General features: G+C 39.0%; 1 protein-coding gene across 1 annotated transcript in view; it reads left to right on the top strand.

Annotated features, from left to right (window-relative positions):
- LOC129722463 (MOXD1 homolog 2-like) overlaps positions 1-24,026 on the top strand; it is a 247,973-nt gene that overhangs the window by 72,856 nt on the left and 151,091 nt on the right. The window contains exon 2 of the mRNA XM_055675912.1: positions 22,173-22,578. Coding sequence (XP_055531887.1) covers positions 22,297-22,578 — 282 coding nt within the window. The 5' untranslated portion in view covers positions 22,173-22,296. The remainder of the gene's footprint in view (positions 1-22,172; positions 22,579-24,026) is intronic.

Genomic DNA, 24,026 nt, shown 5'->3' with positions numbered 1-24,026 from the left:
AGCCCAAAAAGCACAGGTAGCCTTGTTAGGGACTTGTGTTACGTGTGCATTCCAGAGAAGCTTACTATCCAGGATTAAACAGGTTTATTTATTTTGTCAAGCAAATGTAGACTACAGTTATAATAATACAATGTTTTCTTATATTCTATACATTATTTCCAGTAGTTAGTCGTTTTTTTTTATTTGATTTCTGCTCTTAGTGATGGCGATATTTTCGCAGTGCTGATTATAGTGACGCATCATGCGATTTATTGGGGCATTTTTTGAGTAGTTAGTTCTGTGAGAGTTTTCCGAAAATATTTTGCGATTTCTTAATAACTTAATAACTGGGTGCATAAAAATTTAGTTGCGATAATAATTCCGAAGATTGCACGCGTTGAGAAATAATGTCATTGATAAGATAAAGCATTGAAAGTTCGCGGCGTTCTTTAAGTGCTTGTATGTCTATAAGCATGCAGCGTGCTTCATACGATGGTAAGGGAAATGCTGTCCAATTTAGCTTACGAAGCGCGTACGAAAAAAATTGTTTTTGGACAGATTCAATGCGTTCTTCATGTGTGACAATATAGGGATTCCATACAATGCTACAATATTCCAGAATTGGTCGGACGTATGTAATATATAATAGTTTGATTGTATATGGGTCTTGAAAATTATGGCCGAAGCGTTTTATAAAACCCAGCATACTATTTGCTTTGTTGATTATTGTGTTATAATGTTCTATGAATGTAAGTTTGGAGTCTAAAACTACGCCTAGGTCCCTTACGATTTTGCATTTCCTACTGGTTGGTTTCCTAAGAAAATGTTTGTAGGTGGTGTTACTGTTTTTCTACTAAAGGCTATTGAATTACATTTTTTAATGTTAAGTTGTAATAGACTTTTGTTGCACCAAGTGTAGAATATAATAATTTCATTCTGGAATATTTCGAAGTCTTCTGCATTGGTTATTTCTATAAAGAGCTTCATGTCGTCAGCATATACAAGCACATTTGTTGACTCAAGAAAAAAGGAAATGTCATTTACGTATAATATAAAAAGAAGAGGGCCCAGGTGAGAACCTTGAGGAACCCCAGAAGTTACTTCTTTTGGGTTTGAAAAGGAATTTTGAAAGCGGACTATTTGTGTTCGTTTTGTTAAGTATGACTGCAGCCATTCCAAAAATATTGTTTCCATTCCGTATTTTTCAAGCTTGGAGAGCAATAAAGGTATGTCGATTCTGTCAAATGCCTTGCTAAAGTCCGTATAAGAGCTTCTACGTGGTTGCCGTTGTCCATTACAGTCAAAGTTAAAGTTACTCCATGATATTTACCTCTCATGGAGACTATCAACGGAACACTGTTTAAATAAACAATGTTTAGATTAGTTTTTCTTCTTTTTGTAAATGGTACAAGTGTAGTCTTAGGAGGATTTTATTTAGTCCTTCTCTTCTACACCACGAGAGCGTATAGTTTGAAGCTAATTGCATTCGTTCTGAGATAATGTCATCGAATTTACCACGGGCTATTATAACCACGTCTTCTGCAAAACCGATTACTTCAAACTCCAGTGGCTCTAAGTTTTCCAAAAGATCGTTCACTACTGAGGGTAATAGTGGTGGGGAAAGAAGTCCCCCTTGCGGACAGCCTTTAACAGCTCCTACTTTAAGCGACAAATCTCCAAGATGCGCAGATATTTTCCGTTTTGTAAGCATTTCTACAATCCATTCAATAATACAACTTCTGAAACTGTGTGCTTTCATTGCATTTATCATAGACTTATAACTTGCATTGTCAAAAGCTGCTTCTATCTCCAGAAAAGATGCCAATAACATTTCTTTAGCCACGAAGGATTTTTCTATTTTTGTTACAACTGAGTGAATTCATTCACTGTTGATTTCCCACTTTGATACGCAAATTGTATTTTACTCAGCGGGTTTCTGCAAAGTATTGTGTCCTTAATGTGTTCGTCAATAAGTTTTTCCTTTATTTTTAGAAAGATAGAGGCCAAACTTATTGGATTTTGGTGACGACTTGTCTGTTTTATTTGCCTTAGCCATAAACTCCACTCTAGTTTGCCACCAAGCTGTAGGAATATACTCTAGCAAAAGGCTTGCTTTATATATTCTTGGTAAAGCAGGTACTAATTTATCTTTGAAGTATTGGATAAATTCCGTCAACTCCTGGAGACTTTAATGGTGCAAATGAGTCAATAGCCCATGCTACTCTAGGAACTGTGAAATTTTGTTGCTTGGACTTTCAGCCTCATTTTTGGATAATTTTGGTCCAATAAGTGTGCCATTTAGTCTAGTTTCAGCATTTTCAACACTAGAATTGCGCTCCAATATTAAAGTGTTCGTTATAACCAGGAAAGTGGACTTGCATCATCACGTTCAAAGTTTCCTCTGTCCCTTAAGTATAAGTTCCATCATTTTTCTTGAGGGATCCCAGGCCATTAAAATGAGTTTTGGAGAGAACTTTTTGAGGCCTACTGATAATTGGTAATACTATCAATTTGTTTGCAATTGAACCTCCAGTCTTTACGTTTGGATCTTCTTATCTCTTAATTATAATCAGTTAAGGCCTCTCTGTATTCAGACCAGTTTGATGTTGCTTTAGCACGAATAAACAGTTTCCTAGTTTTCCTTCGAATCATTTGTTCCACCAAGAAACGTCTGTGCGTGGAACGCCTTTTTCGGACAATTAGAATGGTAAGCCTGTTCAATTCTGCCTATTATGTTTTCAGATGCCATTTCAAGCTCATGACGACAATTAATAAAACTCAGATAGAGAAACTTCCTCTGAGACATGCCAATTTTCAATATTAATAAATAAATGTGAGGTCAGGCTTCTTCCCTTATTGAGTTAATGAAAGATGGAGAATTTCCCCGGTTGCAGATATCAATAACATGTTGTGAAAGAAATTCAAAAAGTGACTCACCGCTCCTGTTCACATCAGAACTGCTCCAAATTGTGTGATGGGCATTTGCATCACACCCGAGAAGAAAATTCCTGTTATAGCTTTTGCAATACGAGATGAAGGCTGCAACCTTCCGGTTTCTAGAAGGGAGTTAATTTTTGTCAAATACCATCCAATATGGGTATTTCTGGAAGCGGAATGAAGCGCAGAAACCGAAAATCAAAGCCAGATGCCATTTTTAAATTCATGTGACCAATACCCACATTGGGTGGTTTTCTGCCATTTTTAAGTTTTTCCAGGAATCGGAAGTCACCATTTTGAAATTCAAAAGGACCGCTAGGCTAGTTTTCAGGTCCCTGGAAATTCTTTTGGCGCACCGTTGGCACTGATTTCAAAGTAGATAAGTTGCTGAATCTTGTAGTGCTTAAACCACTGAAATCGGATGAAAACTGTTGAAGTTACAAGAATCTCAATTTATGGGTGCCCGGGTACCCTGTCGGGTATATAAGGGTGTTGTTTTCGTCGAGCACATAACGGATAATTCAATATCAAATATTTTAATATAATTATTTATTATACTGCAGATATAATGCTTACTTCTTTTTTTTTCTTATTTTCTTATTTTACATTTTGATTTTTTATATCATAATTCGTAAAATTTTACTTTACTTGTTCCCCATTCTTAATTATTATATCTGACTAGCTGACCCAACAAACTTCGTCCTGTTTATTTTATTTTTACTTAAATAATTTAAAACATTTTTAATTTATTTCCCATATTTCAAACTGGAAGTCGTCATCTCGGATTTTTTGCTTCTATGTATAATTTTGGTTCCGGAAATACCCGTACATTTCAAATTTGGTGCATTCCGAAGTTGGTTTCATTTACTTGACTAGTAAAGAGAAAACACAAACTCCAGCATAACTCAACAATGCTGGAGTTTGTGTTTCCTCTATATGGGTGCACTTTTTTCCCAGAGCAGGAATGTGTGTTAAGGCACCATGAAATCTTTTTTTTTTTGCTCTTTAAAACCTTGGGTACTGTTTAAATTTTAATTCTCGATTGATGCCGAAAAGTGTGCTTCATTTATATGAAAGCTGCTGCAGGGAGGGGTGTCAAATCACCGTTTAAATATTTTATACTGCAGAAAACCTCCACTTGTCAATTTTGTTCCCGCTTGCTTGATTATTTTTCAACTTACGCAGAAATTTGTTTCATTTATTTGAGAGTCCTCACTTCTACAGGAGGAAGGATTATCGAAACACCATTAAAATATTGGTAGACCCCAAAAACCTCCAGCCTTCTCGAGTTATACAGAAATTTGTATTTCATTTGTATGGGAACCTTCCCTTTGAGAGGAGAGAGGAATCTCAAACCATCATAAGAACCTCTCCCGGACCCAATAACCTCTACCCACAAATTTCACATCGATCGGTTCAGTAGGTTTAAATTTAATCACTTGGCTGGCCGAGTTCATGCTCCACAAGTCGCCTCTGCTCACAGTTCGGCTCGTGTTTTCAGCTCCGGTGAAAATCGATAAAAAGTGTCAAGGACAAATTTACGCGAACAATGAACCAATCACATGCGAGCATTCCTAGCACAGGCGACATGAATAGACACCAACCATAAATTACTCAACAAGAATTGAACATTTTTGTTACGGTAATGAGTAATTTTTAGTTTTTTTTATCTTAGATATTCACTCAATAATCGTGACTGACATAATATCGAATGAGTAAGTTTCTAAAAATATTAATTTATAGAAGTGTAAGAGTCGGCGAGTGCTTGTGAATTTTTTGTCCATTTACTAAGATCTATTCAGAATTTTTTTTTTACATTTCAACATAGATTTTATTTTTTTATTTTTAACTTTACAAATAAAATAATAATTAAAGTGTTATACTTATATTAGTTGTCTTCGTAATACAGAGAATGTAATTGTTGGCAAATAAAACAAACTTATGAAGCAAATAACAAAAATGAATCTTTTTAAGCTTTACCTTCGTTGTAACATGTTTGCAAAAAATAGAAAACACTGCAGGCACAACATCACCAAGTGCGAATGAAGTTCTTTCGAGTGTAATTAAATATATTTCTGAAAAATTAAGAGGAGGCTGATGCAAATCGCTGAACAAACAAATTTATTGTGTGTGTGTGTGTAATTACAGTGTTAAATCCCACGTCACCATTTCATACAATCCTAGGGCTGTATACCTTGTAGTATTTCACTTTTCGGACTACACTTTTTATGTCCCGGACTACACTCGAAAAAAGCAAAGTGTACTGTAGGAAGTTATCAACACATTCACACGTATGTGTCAGAACTGGTTCGTTTTGGTTCTCGTTCCACATTGTAAAGTGTAAATTAAATTTTTTTTCAGCACATTCGCGAGACGGAAATATGAAATGGAAACGAGACAAAATGACGATGGCGATAATGACCAAAACAAAACAAATTGACAGCTATCCCTATTATAACGCATACCAATGCAACTACACTCAAATGTTTTTTTTAAGTCGAAAAGTGTAGTCCGGAACGGCTACACCGCGAAAACAGATTTGACATTAAAAATGCGTTTGATCTGGGGGCGTCCAGTCGATTTCTATTTTTTTTATTATATAGAGTTCTGAACACGAATGTTTTCTATCGACCCAAGAGTCTTGCAATCACTCGTTAACTTTTGCCTTGTTTTGCAGTTTTACGGATAACAATCCAGTAGGGTTTCGTGAAGCGTATTAAAAACTTATGGGTTTGTTGTTAACATGACAAATACTTACAGGGGATAGTCAAAATAAGTAGGATAGGCAAAATTTTGATGAAATTTGAAATGCTATAGCTTCGCTAAACGTTATTCAATTTTAATAATTCGAACACCATTGAACTGGAAAACTTTTTAAGTTTCATTTTCCGACCCCAGATCTGGCCTAGGTCACCGGATATAGGAAATATCCCTGAGTTCCGGTAGGCATGTCAAACCTGCTAATTCTTGGATGGATTTGGTAATGGGTTACCTGATAAAAATGCTCATTTGCATCATTGGCATAGATGACAAAATCATTTCTGAAGCGAATGGTTCATCAAGATCCTGAATCGGCCAAGAACTCATCGAGAAATGGCTATTTTTCATCCGGAAGTCCTCAGGGGAACCTTTAGTAGGGGACATTTACGTTTTTGCACCAAATATAGCGTGTTACACCTCTATCTTCAGGATTTTTCATCAGGAATCTTTTAAAAGACAGATATCTGAATATAGGCTGCATTGGCCACTTCCGGAACGACCTGGAGGCCTCGAAGGAACCCGTAGTGGGAGAATTAACATTTCTGCATCAAAATATAGCATGCGACACCTCTATCTTCAGGATTTTTCATCAGGAATCATCCAAAAGACATATTTTTTTAAATACAGATTACGTTGGCCACTCCCGGAACGATCCAGATTCCACGGAGGAACCCGGAATTAGGACATTTACATTTTTGCATCAAATAAAGCGTGCGACACTTCTACCTTCAAGACTTTCCATCAGGAACCATCAAGAAGACATATTTTTGAATACAGATTACGTTGGCCACTCCCGGGATGATCCGGATACCCCGTAGGAACCCGGAAATGGGGACATTTACATTAAGGCATCAAATTAAGCGTGCGACACTTCTATCGTCAGGATTTTTCATCAGGAATCTTACCAAAAAAATATTTTCTAATATAGGCTGCATTGGCCAAAGCTATAGCATTTCAAATTTCATAAAAATTTTGCCTATCCTACTTATTTTGACTTTCCCCTGTACTAGAATCTGTACCAAACAAAAAATCCCCGTGAAACAACTAGTTTTCTTCCACAAACATTTAAAATAAACAACTTGTTTCGAAGGAATGCTACGTCAATCTTGGTGTGACATGCTGCCATACTAGTGCAAGTTCTCGCCACTGGTTGTCACTTCATTTGAGTTGATGGTTAAGAGATCATTTGAATAATTTTCATTAGGATGGAGAGTGTAATGTCCTAAAAAAACGCAGAACAACTTATTAAATATTTATTTCTTTATATCTCAGATCCCTGAAAAAGCGAAAAATTGCATCTCTCTTAAATTTAAATTATCAATAATAAAAGAAAACTTGACTGACTGTATGATACCACGCAAGTAACCTCTTAAAGATAAACTGCTTTTATGGAATGGGTCAATCCCGGTCTCCAGGAGTCAGAATGCTATATATATCGAACCGGGAGACGATAAACGATACACTTTCCTGTCGCAATTTATTGCGTACCACTCCCGCGGGAAAAATATCAGATTCCGTTTACAGATCCATTTTCCGCAGTGTGGTGGTGGCATCCAGACACAGTTCAGCAGCTTTCTGGCAGAAAAGGCAAGCTTAGCATGTACAACATACTTTCGCTTTGTATAACAATAACGATAATTCCTGACGAGCGTTTGTTGAGTAAATTCTTCCATTCACAGTCCGGTATGGTGTGTATACCTTACACAAACGACGCAGGGTCGGTCGTCTGCAACAATGGTCCGGACTCTCGACGACTGTTACCGAACGACGAGTTGTCGTAAGGCTTCCGTCATCCACTTTAGATACTTTCGAAGCAACAATGGAGGTGGAAATTCCTGTCATGTGGAACCTCCCGGACCAGCACCCGGAGTACCGCAATAGTCAAGAGTGTCACCCCAAGCCCTCGGAATGACAGCACTCGACCGGTTGGCAAATCTCTTCCACGGAAATACGTCTTTAGATCGAATGAATAAACACTCTTCTCTTCTTCGCCATTGTTATTCATAATGCTTTGAATGATGAAATTGTAGAAATATTATCTGCCATTATTATTCTTTTGTGCGTGCGATAAAGCCCACCACGGGCCATCAGGCAGGATACGGTAGATTTGTGGACGATTGACTTTAGAATTACAGCACACATCCTCGATTCACTCTGTTGGCACTATGCCACGGGTTCGGGCTTTCAAAAGTCGAATTTGCTGACACCACTTGTAAAACATTTCCCGGCGACTTTCTTCACAACACAATAGCCCAGGCAGCGTCGTTTTACTGCTGAAATTAGGCCTAATCATGAGAATCGTTTAAATAATAGCTGAAAGATGGCTTTCTAGATGAGATCCTCATCCTCGCTACCGGAGGAATTCCCATGACAGACGACAACTCATGTTTTGTGCGAGGACGATACTACACGGAATGTCGATGATGGTTATAAAATTTTCACATCTCGAGGAGTATTGAAGACGCCACATCTTACACTTGTCCATCAATTTGTAAACATTTTGATAAGGTGCCAATTTGGTTACGTTGCTCGCTTCTTAAACCTAGCGAAATTATGAAAATTATATCTGCTTTATTTGAAGAGCTATTATGATGATCAATATCGCCTGATAACCGGTTATGAAACTACTGCACAGCCAAATCCAAGATTCTTTAAAAGAAGCGTCAATCCGTCATCCGTCACCTGTTACTGCCCCACCTTACAGTCAGAGGGTTATTCATTACAAGTGCGTATTTCCATTCCGCACAAAGGAAAAACTTCTTGAGAAATCACAAAATGTTCAACTAAAGAAACAGCTTTCCCGAAACTGCTTCTGACTAGGATTATAACTTTTTATTTGCCAAATCTTTCTGTTTCTCTTCCACTTTAGAGAGCTGTACAGTTTCTGTTGAAGTGAGGAAGTGTGAACGAATGAACCACACAAAATAAAAATAAAGAAAAACAAAACTCACTCGCAATCCGAAGCAGACATTCCCCTTTCATTTGCAAATTCACGAATAAATATAACATATGAAAGTGTTTTCGTTATTGCTGCAGCTTCCGAGCAAGGAGACGCGAATCCGAAAACAACAGAACGGTTGAACAATCCTTCTGGGTCGTTTTTCTCCTTTTATAGCAATTATATGGCTTCCGAGGCAAGAAAGCATCACATCGGCAGCATTTGTGTGCGAAACTTTGAAAAAAAAAAACAAACGAACGAACGAATGGAACGATTTCGTGAGAAGCTCTTCGCGTTCCAAGCTGGTAAAACGTTGCACATACCTATATGCGTGTAGATGGGTCGAAGCTGTGCTTTACGTCCTATCACGAATCCGCGAGATTTATGATGCACTTTGGACGGGAAAATAGCTTCGGGGCGATCAGATGCTTTTCCGCAAGTGTCAGGCTTTTCGAAACATGGCAATGTGGCAGAGAGAGAAAAAAATAAGCATGAAAAATATCTGGCTAGTGCAGCGTATGAAATCCTAGTGTGGCAGTATACCGCTAGAAACTGGAAATAAATTATTGAATATATGATTTATAATACTGTAAATTCAGTGTAAATCTCAGCTTGCGGTCTATTTATGTCACACTAGCTAATACCTGACTCTCGTTCTAGGCTATTTCTTTATACGGTAAAAAGAAGACATTATTATGATATCTTCTCTTCTGGTTCTAGATAGGTAGTTGCTATAGATAAACAGATTAGCAATTTTGCAATTTGCATATATTGCATCCGGACCTTTTCGGACTTCGGGCGCTAAACTTTGGGTCGGATCTGCAATTAAACTCCAAAAGCTTGCTCCGGAATCCGAACCGTTATTTCCATTCCGATATCAACCACTAATTAACTAATTAATTGAATAGAAAATCTGCCCCTCATTAGGAAAGGCCATTCGGTAAAGCGATCTAAGCGTAAATTGCTTATAAATTAGATAAACCACCTTTCCTCAGACAACAATAGAGACATCCAATCGTCCACAAGATTAACTGCCACCGTTTTCACCGAAGACCGGTCGGTGGGTCTCTATTATCACATTAGAAACTGGACGCAAACCGGGAACGTTAAATCACCTCCCGCCAAAACTCAAACCTCACGACGTCTCGACAGTCCTGACACACTTAATTCACCTTTTAATAAGAACAGGAAAAGAAAGACTATAAAATCCACCCGGCTTAGGAGAGCTAATTCAGTTTCACCTTTCGCCTGGCCCGGGAATTAACTTTTCCTAGAAAAAGTCATTCTAATTGCAAAGAATTTTCGTTGAATCGTAAAAGTAAAGCAAAGGATCCGAAACTGTTTCGACGGGTTGCTCGACAGAGGGTACATAATCATTGCCAGCCACAGCTTTGGAGCAACGGAATTAAGAGCCACATTCCTGGCACACTGACAGTGACACCAGCCGGACCCCGGCAGCCTACTGCACCTGTTCGGATAGGATCGACTTCCGCTCGGAACTGGCTCTCGAGGCAAACTCATTTAAACAAATAGAAATTAATTAAAAGCCATTTTTCTCACTTTGCTGTTACCTACTTTTATTTGTTTCCATTTTTTTCTGTCCCACATTTATAGTCTCTGGCCATTTTTTGTTGTTATTGCAGTATTCCTGTGAAAACTGAATAGTCTCGCCTACATAAATTCGCTTGCTGGTCACGTTGCCTCCGAGGTACTCGGTCGGTGCGGGGGGATCTGCCGAAGAGCGACTAGGGCGAAACAGGTCCGGAAACATGACTGAGAAAATGCGGTGAGATTGGTGCTCCGTTCGGGAGGTGTGAGAAACCCGAATGAGGACAAGTATTAAGTAGATTGTCACGGAACGGGTCCGGTTGGAAAGCGGACCTGGCGCAATACGGCCAGGGCTAAGTTGTGAACAGTTTGCACTTTCAATGTCGCATTTAATGAGTTTCGTATGGATGTGGGAAGCCTTCGGGCTACTGCTCTGTACCGTAACGTGATGGGAGCAGCGGTTGCAGAAGACATTGCGAGATACGGTATCGAAATGATTCTAATGAGACGGTAGTCGGGTGGAAATGATGCTATTTCGAAAGTTTAATGTCGGTCAATTTGCGATTTTTTTTCACTGATTTGCAATCCACTGGATTTTTTTCAAACGTAGGTATGATGTAACGATTTTAAATGAACGACTGTGGGTAGCAGTCGTAGAATTTTAAAGAAGGCATGATGCAGTGATAGTTCATCACTATGCAATTATAAACAGATCGAACTCAGAAAAAAGATGGATCTAATGGAAATAGAACTGATTATGTAAACTCAGGATTAGCATAACAGCTATGAGCCGACGTCTGTGTTTCAGATATATCCAGCAGCTTTGAGTTCTATAAGTATCTTAACTCAAATTTCAATACTGTCACGCAGATTTGTTAGGTTGCTAGTTTTCTGACACGTACTGTGCATCATCTTAACCTGAAAAAGGATGACAAAGCGCTGCAATAATTTCTAATTGATCTACAACTGTGGTTTATTTAGACTACCGCTACAGCGCACTATGAAATTTCCAACAAATTGGTCGCCTTTTCGGTTACTTGTAAACTGGTCTTTATCTTCTTTTATCTGTGTTTGTGTTGTTTCGACAGAAGTCTTTCGAAGCTTACCTATAGTTTAGAGGTGTTTTCAGATTACTACCTATTAAAAATTTATTTTAACTTCCTAAACTTTCTTTCGTATTACCTGAAACAATCTTAGTGAGCCACTTCTTGACTATTCAATCTTGATCTTGATGGCTAGTGTTCTTGTTTTGTGACGCTCTTCGAAAAGCTCTATTCAGACCATGAACGAATCAAAACTTTTCAGTCGATGGACCTTGGTAGTGCGCGCTCTTCTCGAAAGGTTTGAAATTTGGGAACATCCACGTTCCAGACAGTGGTTAAATATGATTGCTGAAAGATCACATACGTTCTTTAAGCCCAAGGTAGCACAATAACGATTGCACCAAAAAAATGGACAAAAACTGCCGATTTTTCATGGGTTTACCTTCACACGCACTGATGAAACTACCCATGCAGCATCAATCATAGTAATCCATAAGTCAGAAGATAAGAATTGACAGCTCTATAAGTCGAACTCTAACCGTGATGGGGAAAACAATCAAGCGTTCAAAAAACGGTACCCCGCTGCATCGAAAACGCACATCGTGCGGCACTTTGTGAACGCCGGTTACGCCCGTTCTGGCATCTACAACATTTCGGCACTATTGGATTTGCCCGACTAGTCCCGATGTGGTGGTGGTTATGGACGACGATACCTATCTCATTCTGAATGACAACGACTGGCAGGGCACTCCCCTACCAAAGAAGTGAGCTCCGAGGAGAAATACATTTCACACATTTATTTCACACACAAGTATCCCTAGAAGGTACACAACGTGATTGCTAACGGTATCGATACTGTTTCAAAATCGATCAGCAACTCTCATCGTCAGAGTATGACATGCATTGGAGCTAATGTTGTCTAAAAGCTGGATAGTTTTAAAAAGAATGTATTCTAAAGTCGCTTTGTGCGCGTTTATTTATTTTTACACGGATTTCTGAAGTGACGCCGTTTATGAACGTGGGTTGCGAAATTTACGTGGGTAATTTTTACGCGGTTTAGTGTTCTTGGGAATAATGATTGGGATAAATATGTGGTAATGCCACCAACAGTTTTGGCATACTCATCGTGTTTAACAAAGAAGCTCATATAATTTGCACAAGAACACTGAAGCATATTGAAAAATACCGGATGAGTTGATTATTCTTTTCGCGCGCTAAAAGCAAATGCACACTGTGTGAAGAAAGCAAAATACGCAACATCAGAAAGCTTGTATTGTAAAGAGTAAGCACATAAAGCTCCCGCAGAGAGACTTTCTCGATTGCAACTGATAAAATGTAGATAGCGCACATTTATTTCTCATTGATAAGGGCACTATGATGAAAATTCTAGCTGGGGAAACTTTTCTGACTGTTTCCTTAATAACATGTTCTGTAGCGTTTACATAGGGCTCTGCGCTATACTCACTATGTTTATTCATGTCGAGCTCGTATTCAAATACCCAGACGTAAAAATACTCACCTCCATTGACGAGTAAAGGAAGATACACCGTTTACAGCTAGGTATTTGTATACGAGCACGACGTGAAGACCCATAGTGAGTATAGCGCAGAGCCCTACGTAAACGCTACAGAACATGTTATTAAGGAAACAGTCAGAAAAGTTTCCGTTGATGTGATGCAATTTTTGTGGTGATAAATGCACAAAGATGAGTAAATGGACAAGACTGGCCACCAATGAATAGAAAGAGGTCTAAAACTGAAAGAACGATTAACTCTGAGTCTGATTCTCTTCCCAACAAGAAACAAATAACTTCGAAAAAGCGTGATAAACCAATAGAATATGTGAATAAGCAAAATGACGACGTTTTTATTTCTGAAAATTCTTTGGCTCTCGCGAACGTCTCAGCCGCGTCGATTGGGTATACAAATAAATTGAAGCGAGTAGAAAAACGTGAGACATGGCCAGACATTGTAATTAAACCTGTTGAATCTTCTCAATTTAGTGAAGATACTTATTCGTTTTAAAAACTTTATCCAAAAGTGCTTAAAGGGGATAACATAGAAATCGTTAAAATGGACATCGAAAGCAATAAAGGTGAAAAATAAATTATTCCAAACGCTAAGTCTAAGTTGAAAATTGTGGAAATTCCCCGAGCTTTTTACTGCGCCAAATTCAAAATGATGACGGAATCGGAATCAACTAATTCAACCCTATTGCGCAATTTGTGAATTCGAGCTCAAAATAGGTGTGTTTAGAGCAGAATCAGTGTTTTCGACTTTTTGTCCGTTAAGCACCACACAGGAGGTAAATTAAACTAACTATCGCTGAGAACAACGTTCTCAACAGAGATATGAACCGCTTCGCGTCTCGATGGGAAAGGAAAATCTGTATTTCTAGCCGCTATGTACCCTTCTTGTGACAAACTTTATTATTTTTTTAGCGCGAGAGCTAATTTTGCTGAGCTATAATTGCATTTTACTAACAGCCTCCTCTAATTGAAGCAACGCTTCTTACCGGGAACTGTCAAAGTGCATAACACAATTATTGAAATTTGATAAGGACAGTTTCAACCGCTCGATGACTAAGTAAATATTAAGATAAAGTAAGCATTGGGTGAGATGGATGTTCGATTCAACAGGCCAATCTTGTTTTACATACGTTGCTTCAAATGTGGAGAATTTATTCTAACTGCGACGAATTAAGCTGTGTTAATAGCTTAAAATCAAATAAATATGAAGAATTGAATGTAATCGAGTAAACAGTAACTGAAGGAAATGCAATGTGAGAGAAAGCAACATATAGGTCATCTCAATATTACTGGTTTATCTAGAATTAGGTTGCTTTACGGCATCTTGGGGAAACAACAGGTCCAATGTTAGTATTACTATACGAATGTAGTATGAGTGGAAGTTCGTGCATTTTATCAGTATAAAATTTCAAGTAACAAAGTTACTTTTCTTCCTTCACATTCCAGACATACTAAAGGGGTTGTCAAACTTGAAAGTCGGTGAAACTATGTACACGCAAAAGTTCAAGCTTACATCAACCGATGTGTCCTCTCGAAACGCACATTAAATGCTCTGGCTTTGCACAACAAATGTGTCAAAAGGATAACACAACAGTTGCGCAATGAATACATTGACAGAGATCGAAACCAGAATATGTATGATACATACAAAATCGTGGTGTTCCGGTAGATTTCGGTTTTGGGCAAACGATCAGTTTTGTGGCGCTCAAAAAACCGCTGGTTACTTTTGCGAGTCGGTGCGTATCAAAGGCTCGTGCATCCCTGATCACCGTCAGCAACCGAAACAGCCAATGGCGAGCCTCGTTGCAACAGAATTTACTGACGCTGGTGCCAGTAACGTGGAACCGAATGCATGTGAATAAAACCAGAATCGTTGTTAATTGCAAAATGTTTGGAACAAATCCAATGTCTTTTTAATTGTTATTGATTCGATGATGTTTTTGAAAGACCGCATTCATTATAGTGAATCGATCAGTTCATATTTGCATTAACCTAGTCAGTATCAAGTTTATCAGTATGGATTACTGCTTGCACTGCTTTAACGATAGCAGCATTCTGAAAAATATTACCAATACCAGTACAAATCATCATGGCAATACCGGTTAATACTTCTAAAGTGTTTTGATTTTGAGCCGTCCAATACATTGAACATTCGCTAGAGCACCAAATGCATTATGAACAGGTCTTAGGCCTCTGCCATGGGCAAGTTTCTCGCCACATCACTCGCGTTCGCGTTCGCTATGGCAGAGGCCTTAGACGCGCTTATGCATTTGCACTGGGTTGTATGTGATATTTTTGTGGCTCCATTTCCATTTCGAACCCACCGTGGTTCTAATTATCTGCTTGTTATTTTTCGGATATATAAAAATAGCGTCTTTCAATAGGCCTGGTTATGAACAATACACATTCGTTGTACTGGTACCGAAACAGTACAAAAGATGCTCTAAGAAGATGCAATATTGATGTGGTTACGCACAGTCCATCTTTTGCGTGTAGGTATTGAAAACAATTGGGTCCTGGGAACAGGGCTGAAAACTTCTAGCGCGTTTGCATGAAAGTGAAAAATAGCTACCATCAACGTTGGTACTTTTTTTACGATCACAAGGAGATATTTCGCTTTCATGCAATCTTGATTCTTGAATGAAAGCCACGTCCTCCGTAAGGCACAGTGTAAGCGTGTTCGTTTGATATTCACTTTTTCAAATTTTCTGAAAATTTATTATTCTATTGGCGTTTCACTATGATAACGCAGTAAGCGTCACTTTGATAACGTCGTTTTCATTTTATCAAATGTGTGTATCATTGGATTGGATTTTCAGAACATTTAATTTCGTGACCGTGGACTATGCGCGTGAATAATGGCATCGGAGTTTGGAATGAAATTCTAGTGTGTTCAGGAGGGCGCTCCGTTCATTGCACACTGGGCTAGGAATGGAATCTAGCGGAACGAATATATAAGCGCTCTCAGGGTTTGACCAATCGGTTTCCGATCTTCTACAAACTTTCTTGGTATAGTTAGGGCTTCATTTTGGATGTTTAAATTAGTTCGGAATTTAGCCGCGAAGGTAGCGTTGCGAGCTTTGAGGTTTTCGACAAATTTGTAGATTTCTAAATTCTATGAAACTTGACAGAATACACAAAACTTCTAACTCTTCAAGATTCAGACATCTATGAGTTTTTAAAAACTTTGTCTGAATTTCACGTTTTATTGTAATAATTTTATGAGTTTACTCGAATTTGCTTCTTACAATTTTTTTCTCGATATAAATTGAATAATTACGTCGTTTTCTTCCGAGTACAAAAAATTTAGAAGTGAAAATATTACACAAAATTTGAAAAAAAAAATACATAAATTCGTGAATTAAATATCTCATAGGTTATCGAGTATTAGCAAACCATGATTTTCTCTAAAAACTGTCCATCAAGAAGTCTTTATTTTCTGAATTTTTGAAAGATGTTTCTTTTGTGTTTTTGTGATATTTCAGTTTGAATATAACCATAGGTTTCATGTAAAAATACAATTGCTATGTATTTATTGCATGGAATACACGGTTCAGTACTCTGATACTCTATCCAACCTATTTGCAGTCTTGAGCAAAGTTTCTCAGTATAATAAGAACTTCTACTTGACGTTCAGTTTAGTGCGCGATTTGGCCGCAGAGATGGCGATTCTATACCAACTTTTTGGAAATTTACGAGTTTTTGATGAATTTGTTTGAATTTCACGTTTTTGTAATAGTTTTGTGATTCGAAACATTAAAATCTCCAAAGAATACGCAATTTTTTGAATCAGCATACTTCGGATCGTTTTCGATCGGCGGGTGAATTTCTAATGAAAAAAATATTTTAAGCAGTTAGAGAACAGATTGATCTTCAACATGCAATATAATTTGTGCCAATTATGCATGCAGTTGCTGAGTAATAAGAGTTTGAATGTCATTTTTCGATGTAAAACTGATACCTCTCCGCGGGGATAGGGTTAATGTATCGAATTCGAATCAATTATTGCAACAAGCAGATTTTTTTCAATTTGCTAAAATCGATGGGGAGAACCAACATTCTTTTACAATGGTAAATAAGAAAATTACGCGAAACGAAGAGAATGATATAACTTGATAAAAAGGCGGGGCCGCTTGCAACATGAGTATAAAATATCAAATTCAAGCTGTGATTAAAAACTGTTGCAAACAGATGCACTGTAGTATGATCACTGCTCGATAGTGTCGTGCGCGTGGTAGTTTTCTGCAGAAAATGCTGGATTTGTTTCTGGAAATATCTCTGCGTCTCGCAAAACTATTATGATGGTTTAAATTGATGAAAAAGTAGGGCGAAATTAAAATTATTATAATCACAAAAAGCTGCAATTAAAATCCGTAGCAGATTTTTTTTCTGTGACAACTAAAAATTTGGAATTTTTTCCTACAGCTGCAAAAAAAGTGGAGGAGCTTAAAGTAAAACTGATTTATTTCTCATGAAGATACATTCATTGTTAACTAATAAAAATTATTGAACATTTGCGAAAGGTCCGTTACCGGCCTCCCGACGAAGTTTTCTTATGATGCTAAAATAAGAGCATTGTACGGGCTTCAAGTCCGCTTTTCGAATGCATCTCTCGATTCTACCGATCAACTGTTCGCAAATCGTTGATCTCCAGGCTTTTTTGCTTCGAAGGAACTCAATCACCCAAAGAAATCTTCGATTGGACGACACAGAGGTGGATTTATTGGGTTGCGTATTTGAAGTACAAATGGAGTCGAGTGGTTGTTCAGAAACGTTTGTATTTTTTTGACGTGCTGTGATAATATTTTCTCTGGCCAAAACACATATTTTTTATCTGTATAGTGTTTTGGGAGAAATGGTATCATAATGTTGTTCAATCATTCGTTCTGGTATATATTTTGATTCATAGTCAAACCACAAGGTTTGAACCATAATTTGACAAAAAGGGAAAAGTCCTTTCCTGTCCACTACTCTGGCCGGTCTTCCACTACCTTCCTGGCGGATTATAGTTGAAGTTCGCAGGAAGCCATACATAATAGAAACCGGAAGATATTCGCTTTTAAAATTGTTTACCATAATCTTTTTGAAAAAATTGTTGTGCAGTTCATAGCAACCTGTGCAATGCACATGCGGAATGCTCGTTGCTTGGACGCCATTTTGAACCGAACTGAGGAAAGAGGAAAGATAGAGCTTTCGTATAAATATTCTCATTCCTCTCTGAGCATGTCTGTTGTGGAGTAAAAGAGCCCCAAAAAAAATCCAGATTTTTAGTTGTCACCCGTTATTTGAACTATTGTGGTATGTCCCGGTTTGCTGTACTGCGCTTCAAGCTTGTCTACCACTTATTGAGGAAGTGATAGATGACGTGCTATAGCGAGATAGGTGCCAATCGGGAATAACTTGTTTTATAAATCTAGTTACCCTGACTGGCGGCACAGACCAGATTTCCTTCGGTTCTAAGGAGCCCTTATTGAAGTACTGAAGTCTGCGTCTAAATAGTGCTCCGTAATTGCTTAGCAAATGTTCCTAGGTTTCGCTTTTTGAGTTGCAGAAGCGACAAATATCGTTTTGGGTGAAACCAATTTTTGAAGATGATGTTTTCTCGAAATCCGTAGCAGATGCGCTGTAGTGGAATGTTCATCACAACCCGATAATACTGCGTATAACACTACAATTGTCAATGAAGACATTGGTATTCACAATCCGCTCAGTGGTAGCAAGATTATAAGCATATGAACTTGATGAAACATCTGGGTTGCTGGGGAGAGCATACCAGCAGTACCCTCCGTAATAGCTGGCATAACATAGACGCCAGTGTTGTCCAGAGCATAATACCCATCAACTTCTATCCCTACCTCCATTATCACTAGATCGCTAAACAACCCGATTAGCAACCGGATGGATCAGCTAGAATCCCGCCACTTCGCATCGTTGCGCTCCAAGGATTTCGCTGTACTGAGAGTAGTGTGGTCATGTGGCGAGTGATCAGCGACAGGTTGTTTATGTTGAGAATAGAAGGTCGGTTCTGCAACTACCATCTTGAACGTGTACTGCCCTCACAAGGAAAGAATCGACTTAGAAAAGAAGCCGTTTAACGCGCTGCTGGTGCAACTCTACGATAACTGCTCGCGTCGAGACATCAAGATCGTCAACGACAAACATCAGTGATACAACCACTTGGAAATCAACTGATCGTCTTACAGCAAACCAAATTGACCATATTCTGATGGGCGGTTCATCTCAGACATTACAAACACACGCGCCAAACGCGGTGCGTATATTGACTAGGACCACCATCTAGTTGTAATATGCTTGCACTCAAAGCTGTCCACCGTGTATCACGCGCAACATAGCCGAACCCCGCGGTTCAACATCAAGCAGCTCCAGGACTCCCAGGCTGTGGAGAAATACGCGCATCACTGAATCGCATCGAAGTGACGCATCACCGCTCGAGGACGGCTGATGCAATACTCGCAGGCAGACTGCAACGGTGACACTTCGAACGACATAATTGACCTAGGAGCACAAGCAGCAGATGACTGATGTTCACGAAGTTCGGCAAAGACGGACTGTTGAGCGAGGTCTTCAAGCATGGTAGAAAGGCGCTGGCAAGCGTACTACACTAGGTCATTTCCAGTATTTGGGAGAAAAAAAAGCTACCATCTGCCCCCTTATCAATGCCACCCACAAAATATTCTCGCAGGTCCTGTTTCGTCGTCTACTACCTTTAAACATCAGGTTCTTGGGCCAGTATCAAGCGAGTTTTTTGGATCTCACGCTACCACGAACCAGATCTTTTTAATCTGACAGATCTTACAGAAATGTCGCACATCACATCTTCATTGACTTCATGGTATCCCAGGACACAGCCGATCGAGAACAATTATGGCAGAACACAACGGGTTTTCGGCTAAATTGACACGATTGATCGAGGTTACCATGACGCAATTGATGTGCTACGTGCGTGTATTAAGGATGCTCTCGAGTCCCTTCGAATCACGCGGAAAGTTAAAACAAGATGGTGGACTTTCCTGTTTTCTGTTCATCACCCTTGAGGGTGTGATCCGGAAGGAGGGCATCGACATGAGGGGCATGTTTTTCAGGAAGTCGATTCAGCTTCTGTGTTTCGCGGATGATTTTGACATCATGACAAGTAACTTTGTGACGGCGGAGGAGACTTACGCCTGTCTGAAAGCCACAGCCAGATGGATCTGACAGTGGATGAATGCGTCGAAAACGAAATACATGCATGTGAAAGTCTTCAAGGGGATGAATATCAGCCTCCAAACTCAAGTCTCTGTAGAGGGCGATGAGCTTAAGATGGTCGACGAGTTCATGTTTTTGGGTTCGCCGGTAGTCCTCTACGGAATCGAGACAACAACGTTTCTCGCGGAGGACTTGTACGCACTAGGAGTTTCAAGCGGAAGCTGCTGCGAAAGGTCTACGATTGTGTACAGACGGATGACGAAGAATGATGAAGGCGCATGGAGTTACATGCGCTGCTTGAGAGAACCCCATTGCACACCTAGCGAGAGAGATTGCGGTGAGTCAGTCATGTCGTAAGATGCCGGACACTGTAAAATCACTTCTATTCTGCAAGTCTACCGGCAACAGAACTAGAGGGACACGAGTGGTGAGACGCCTAAGCCGAGAAACATGGCAGAATTGTTAAGAATTGTATATTTTCGCAATCACGGCTAAGCAAGATATTCGTAATAATTTTGCTAGTTCACCGAAAACAAGAAACAATCTTGCAACTAAATTTATCGCTAACCCATTTCAAAGAAATTTAACTCGCCCTTCTAACAAACAAATCATCAGGCAAGTTCAGTTTGTACGGCGGAATTGTTACTTGGGTAACCGGATATTTATGTCGGAGAGGATGTCTCAATTAACCGTGGAAAGTGCGTAAAAATCTTTACTTACGGGTCAACCCAATCGCTTTTGGCCCTTCTTAACAATGCATACGTGAAAGTTGCTAAATTAGCAAATTCGGTTCTACAGTGAATCTCCTTGCATCCGTTGGCAAAGTCTCGATCTGATGGTGGCTACAAACTGCATACATACATACATAACCCATTGACTACAAAGAAACCTTATCCTCGAGAATTGTGACAACTGCATATATCAGTCACTATGAACAATTCATGATTTTTATTATGCTTATTGCGAAATATAAGCTGAATATATGCGAGCACTAAATTTTATAGATAAAATAAATTTCTTACTGAGCGTCTTAGTAGAATTAAATTAGATAGTGGGAATAGGTTATGATTCCATTTAATTCTACTACCGAAATTGGTAGGTATCTGCGGACAATATCAGAGGGTATTCGATCTTTTGATATTAGAATTAAATGTAAACAAAGACATTTCTCAATATTCGGTTTAGATTAGTTAAACCTGTAATGACGAAAATGGCCGTTCTGTCAGAATTTACTGACATTACGTTAGAATTGTTTGCTAGCATGGTTAGCATTTGTGTCGAGACTATTTTATTATACTTACGTCGTTCACTCATAACACTATACACTTTAAATATTTCAAAGTTTTCTTTCCTTTCGGAGGTCGCAACGTAGATGTCTTCATAATAGCCGTAATCCCTTCTAGTTGTGTCCCAAATTAAAATAGGAATGTATATTTTAGTTTGGCACAAAACTAAAACGGAATGCGGTCTCTTGGATTCTGTTCCGATTGAGCTTCGGACCGGACTTCGGGCCTCAGAGCTCTGGCGAAACGAATTTATTGAAAACTCACTATCATTCACATTTTCAAAATTTTAGTACCTAAATCAAAAGTTATTTTTCAAACACACATAATTACATCATAATTAATTACATGCCACCAATCTTACGAGCTTCTTCCAGCAGCCGGTACGCCACTGTACCAATAGCGAATGTCTGTTCCGGACGTAACGTCCATTCTCATTTCTATGCCACTGGTTCATTGTCTTATCAGTGTCATACATTTCACGGCACTCCGATCTGGGCCTGGAGCAGAGGAAGTACTGCTACAGTTACAAAGTTGACATACTTGAACAAAAAAAAAAGAAGCAAGAAAAAACTATGCGAACACCGAAGAAAAGTCTGCCTAGTAACACTGTAGTGGAAAGTCCGACAAGAAGTACGAGCAAAGCAGAAATTATAGTTCTGCTCTCATGGAGAGAATGCAAAAATATTGCACTGCACCGAGGGTTCTGCAGTTGAAAATCTTCACAAGTAGAAGATACATTTAATTAAAACTAATTTATGATTGTACTTATGCAATGAGTATTCCGCTGGTTATAAATTAGCTGAGAGTGCCCTCAAAATGCGAGGTCGCAATTAATAATCGAGATGAAAAAATGAGATGTTTCGAAGCCCGTTGGACACACATTGCGGGACGATTTTCAAAATGTTTAGTCGTATAAAACTAACCAAAGTGTTCTGGTTTCTTTTCAGATGTCACTCGGGTTTCCCTCGTCGCGGTGGACAAACAAAGTGAAAGTGGTGCGGTTCGCGTGTGAGTGATTTGTTGCTGTTGAAGAATTTTTCCCCAGTGAAATCGAATGCATATCATGCTACAATGAAAATCACAATTCAAGCAAAAATCTTTAACCTAGTAGGATACATCCTGTGTTTGCTGGTGGCTTGTTTCAGCGAGCTAGCCTTGGCATCCCACTGGGAGCACGTAGTGGATTTCGATCCCAACTATCGACTGCTGTGGACTTCAAACAATCAGGACATAACGTTCGAGATTCAGGCCAAAACGCTTGGCTATGTGGGGTTGGGTTTTTCACACGATGGCACATTAGCCGATTCGGATATTGCGATCGGGTGGATCGACCAGGGACATGTGCATTTCCAGGTAGGTCAACAGAAAAAAAATAGTTTAAAAATAGGCCGCAGCCGTTGAATGTCAATCGTGTAATTAAACATAAAAAATATCTGTGGAGTGTATTGTTCCCGTCGCAACAATTCGATGTATTCAACCGACAAAGCTAATCTATTCATAGAGTGCAATCAATGCTGGAGAAGCTTTTTCCACAAACTGCAAAGTTCGAGTGTAACAATGGCTGGTAACGCCACACATAGCAAATCTAATTAGTTCTATAAATCGAAAACACTCATCTATCGCGCTCAATTGAATCACCAATTTCAAAACAATCAGCATAAAACCATACCACTTGTAGCGAAGCTCGCTACCCCCGCACAACGGTGTGCCCTCCCACGCTGAATGCTACGCCCAATTTCGATCAAACATAATCAATTTTCCAAACAACACAACACTACATTTCAGTTTGATTTAATTTTCAGTTTCCCAGTATCATTGTGCTTTGCGCGAGTTGGTAGTTCATTTCATTTCACTTCCCGAAAACACACCTGTCTGCCCCGACTGCAAACCGTCCTCTCCCAGCAGTGTTGTTTCCCCCTTTTCCGGACCCACACCGCGAATGAAAAACAGTCGATTCGCTGCCGACCGACGATGCGCCACCAAACTCAAGGATGAGTGAGTTCACAAGCGCATTAATTATGCCAAACAACGACGACAGAGTGTGACTGCAAAGCACCGATCCCGACCTCTAGAAGCGAACAAAAATCTTTTATATTCTCTAATGTAAATCCTAAACGTAGTTTGAACTATTGTTGAGAAAAAAAAGGCAAAAATCGTGCTCCCCATAAAACTACACAAATTAACATTATCATTTGGTACACCATTGCGATCGTGTACTCAAATGGTACCATTCATACGAGTGCACTAGATGGAGAAAAGCCTCGGTGAAGAATTGTGTGCCACGGTTCTTGCTTATGGTACAGCCAATGCCAGGCTAACCCCACGTTGGTGGGGGTGCTTGATGTTGTGCTAATAACGCTTTCGATTAGTTTATTTTCTGTTCGTCGTGCCTGAAGCTCTCTTGATTTATAAAATTTTATGGATTTTTGGTATTAGCTAACGATGATGTTTGGCTGGCGGAAATGGGCTGCCCTTGATATAAATTGTTGATGGCAAAATATATCTTAAAACTACAATAAGAATTAACAGTTTTTAATATCTTTTATATATAAATTGGTATTGTGCTGTTATCATTCTTTCATCGACATCATTAAAGAAGCTGTATCATCGAGTAGGCTATTTTCTAGACCTGGCGTAACTCCAATGCGTTGTCATAACCATAAAACCAAATGATGCTGCATTATCTTTTCTCACTTAATCTGAGTCTTGCTGAAGGTTAGGTCAAACATTTGACCGATGACTTTTTGTTTTGAGAGCACGTATGACTATTCTATTTCTGTTCAAAGTTTGAAGAGTATTGC

Source organism: Wyeomyia smithii, chromosome 2 (assembly GCF_029784165.1).
Source record: "Wyeomyia smithii strain HCP4-BCI-WySm-NY-G18 chromosome 2, ASM2978416v1, whole genome shotgun sequence".
Taxonomy (NCBI): Eukaryota; Metazoa; Arthropoda; class Insecta; order Diptera; family Culicidae; genus Wyeomyia; species Wyeomyia smithii.
The sequence above is the reverse complement of the archived record's forward strand: the minus strand, read 5'-3'. Positions and strand labels throughout refer to the sequence as shown.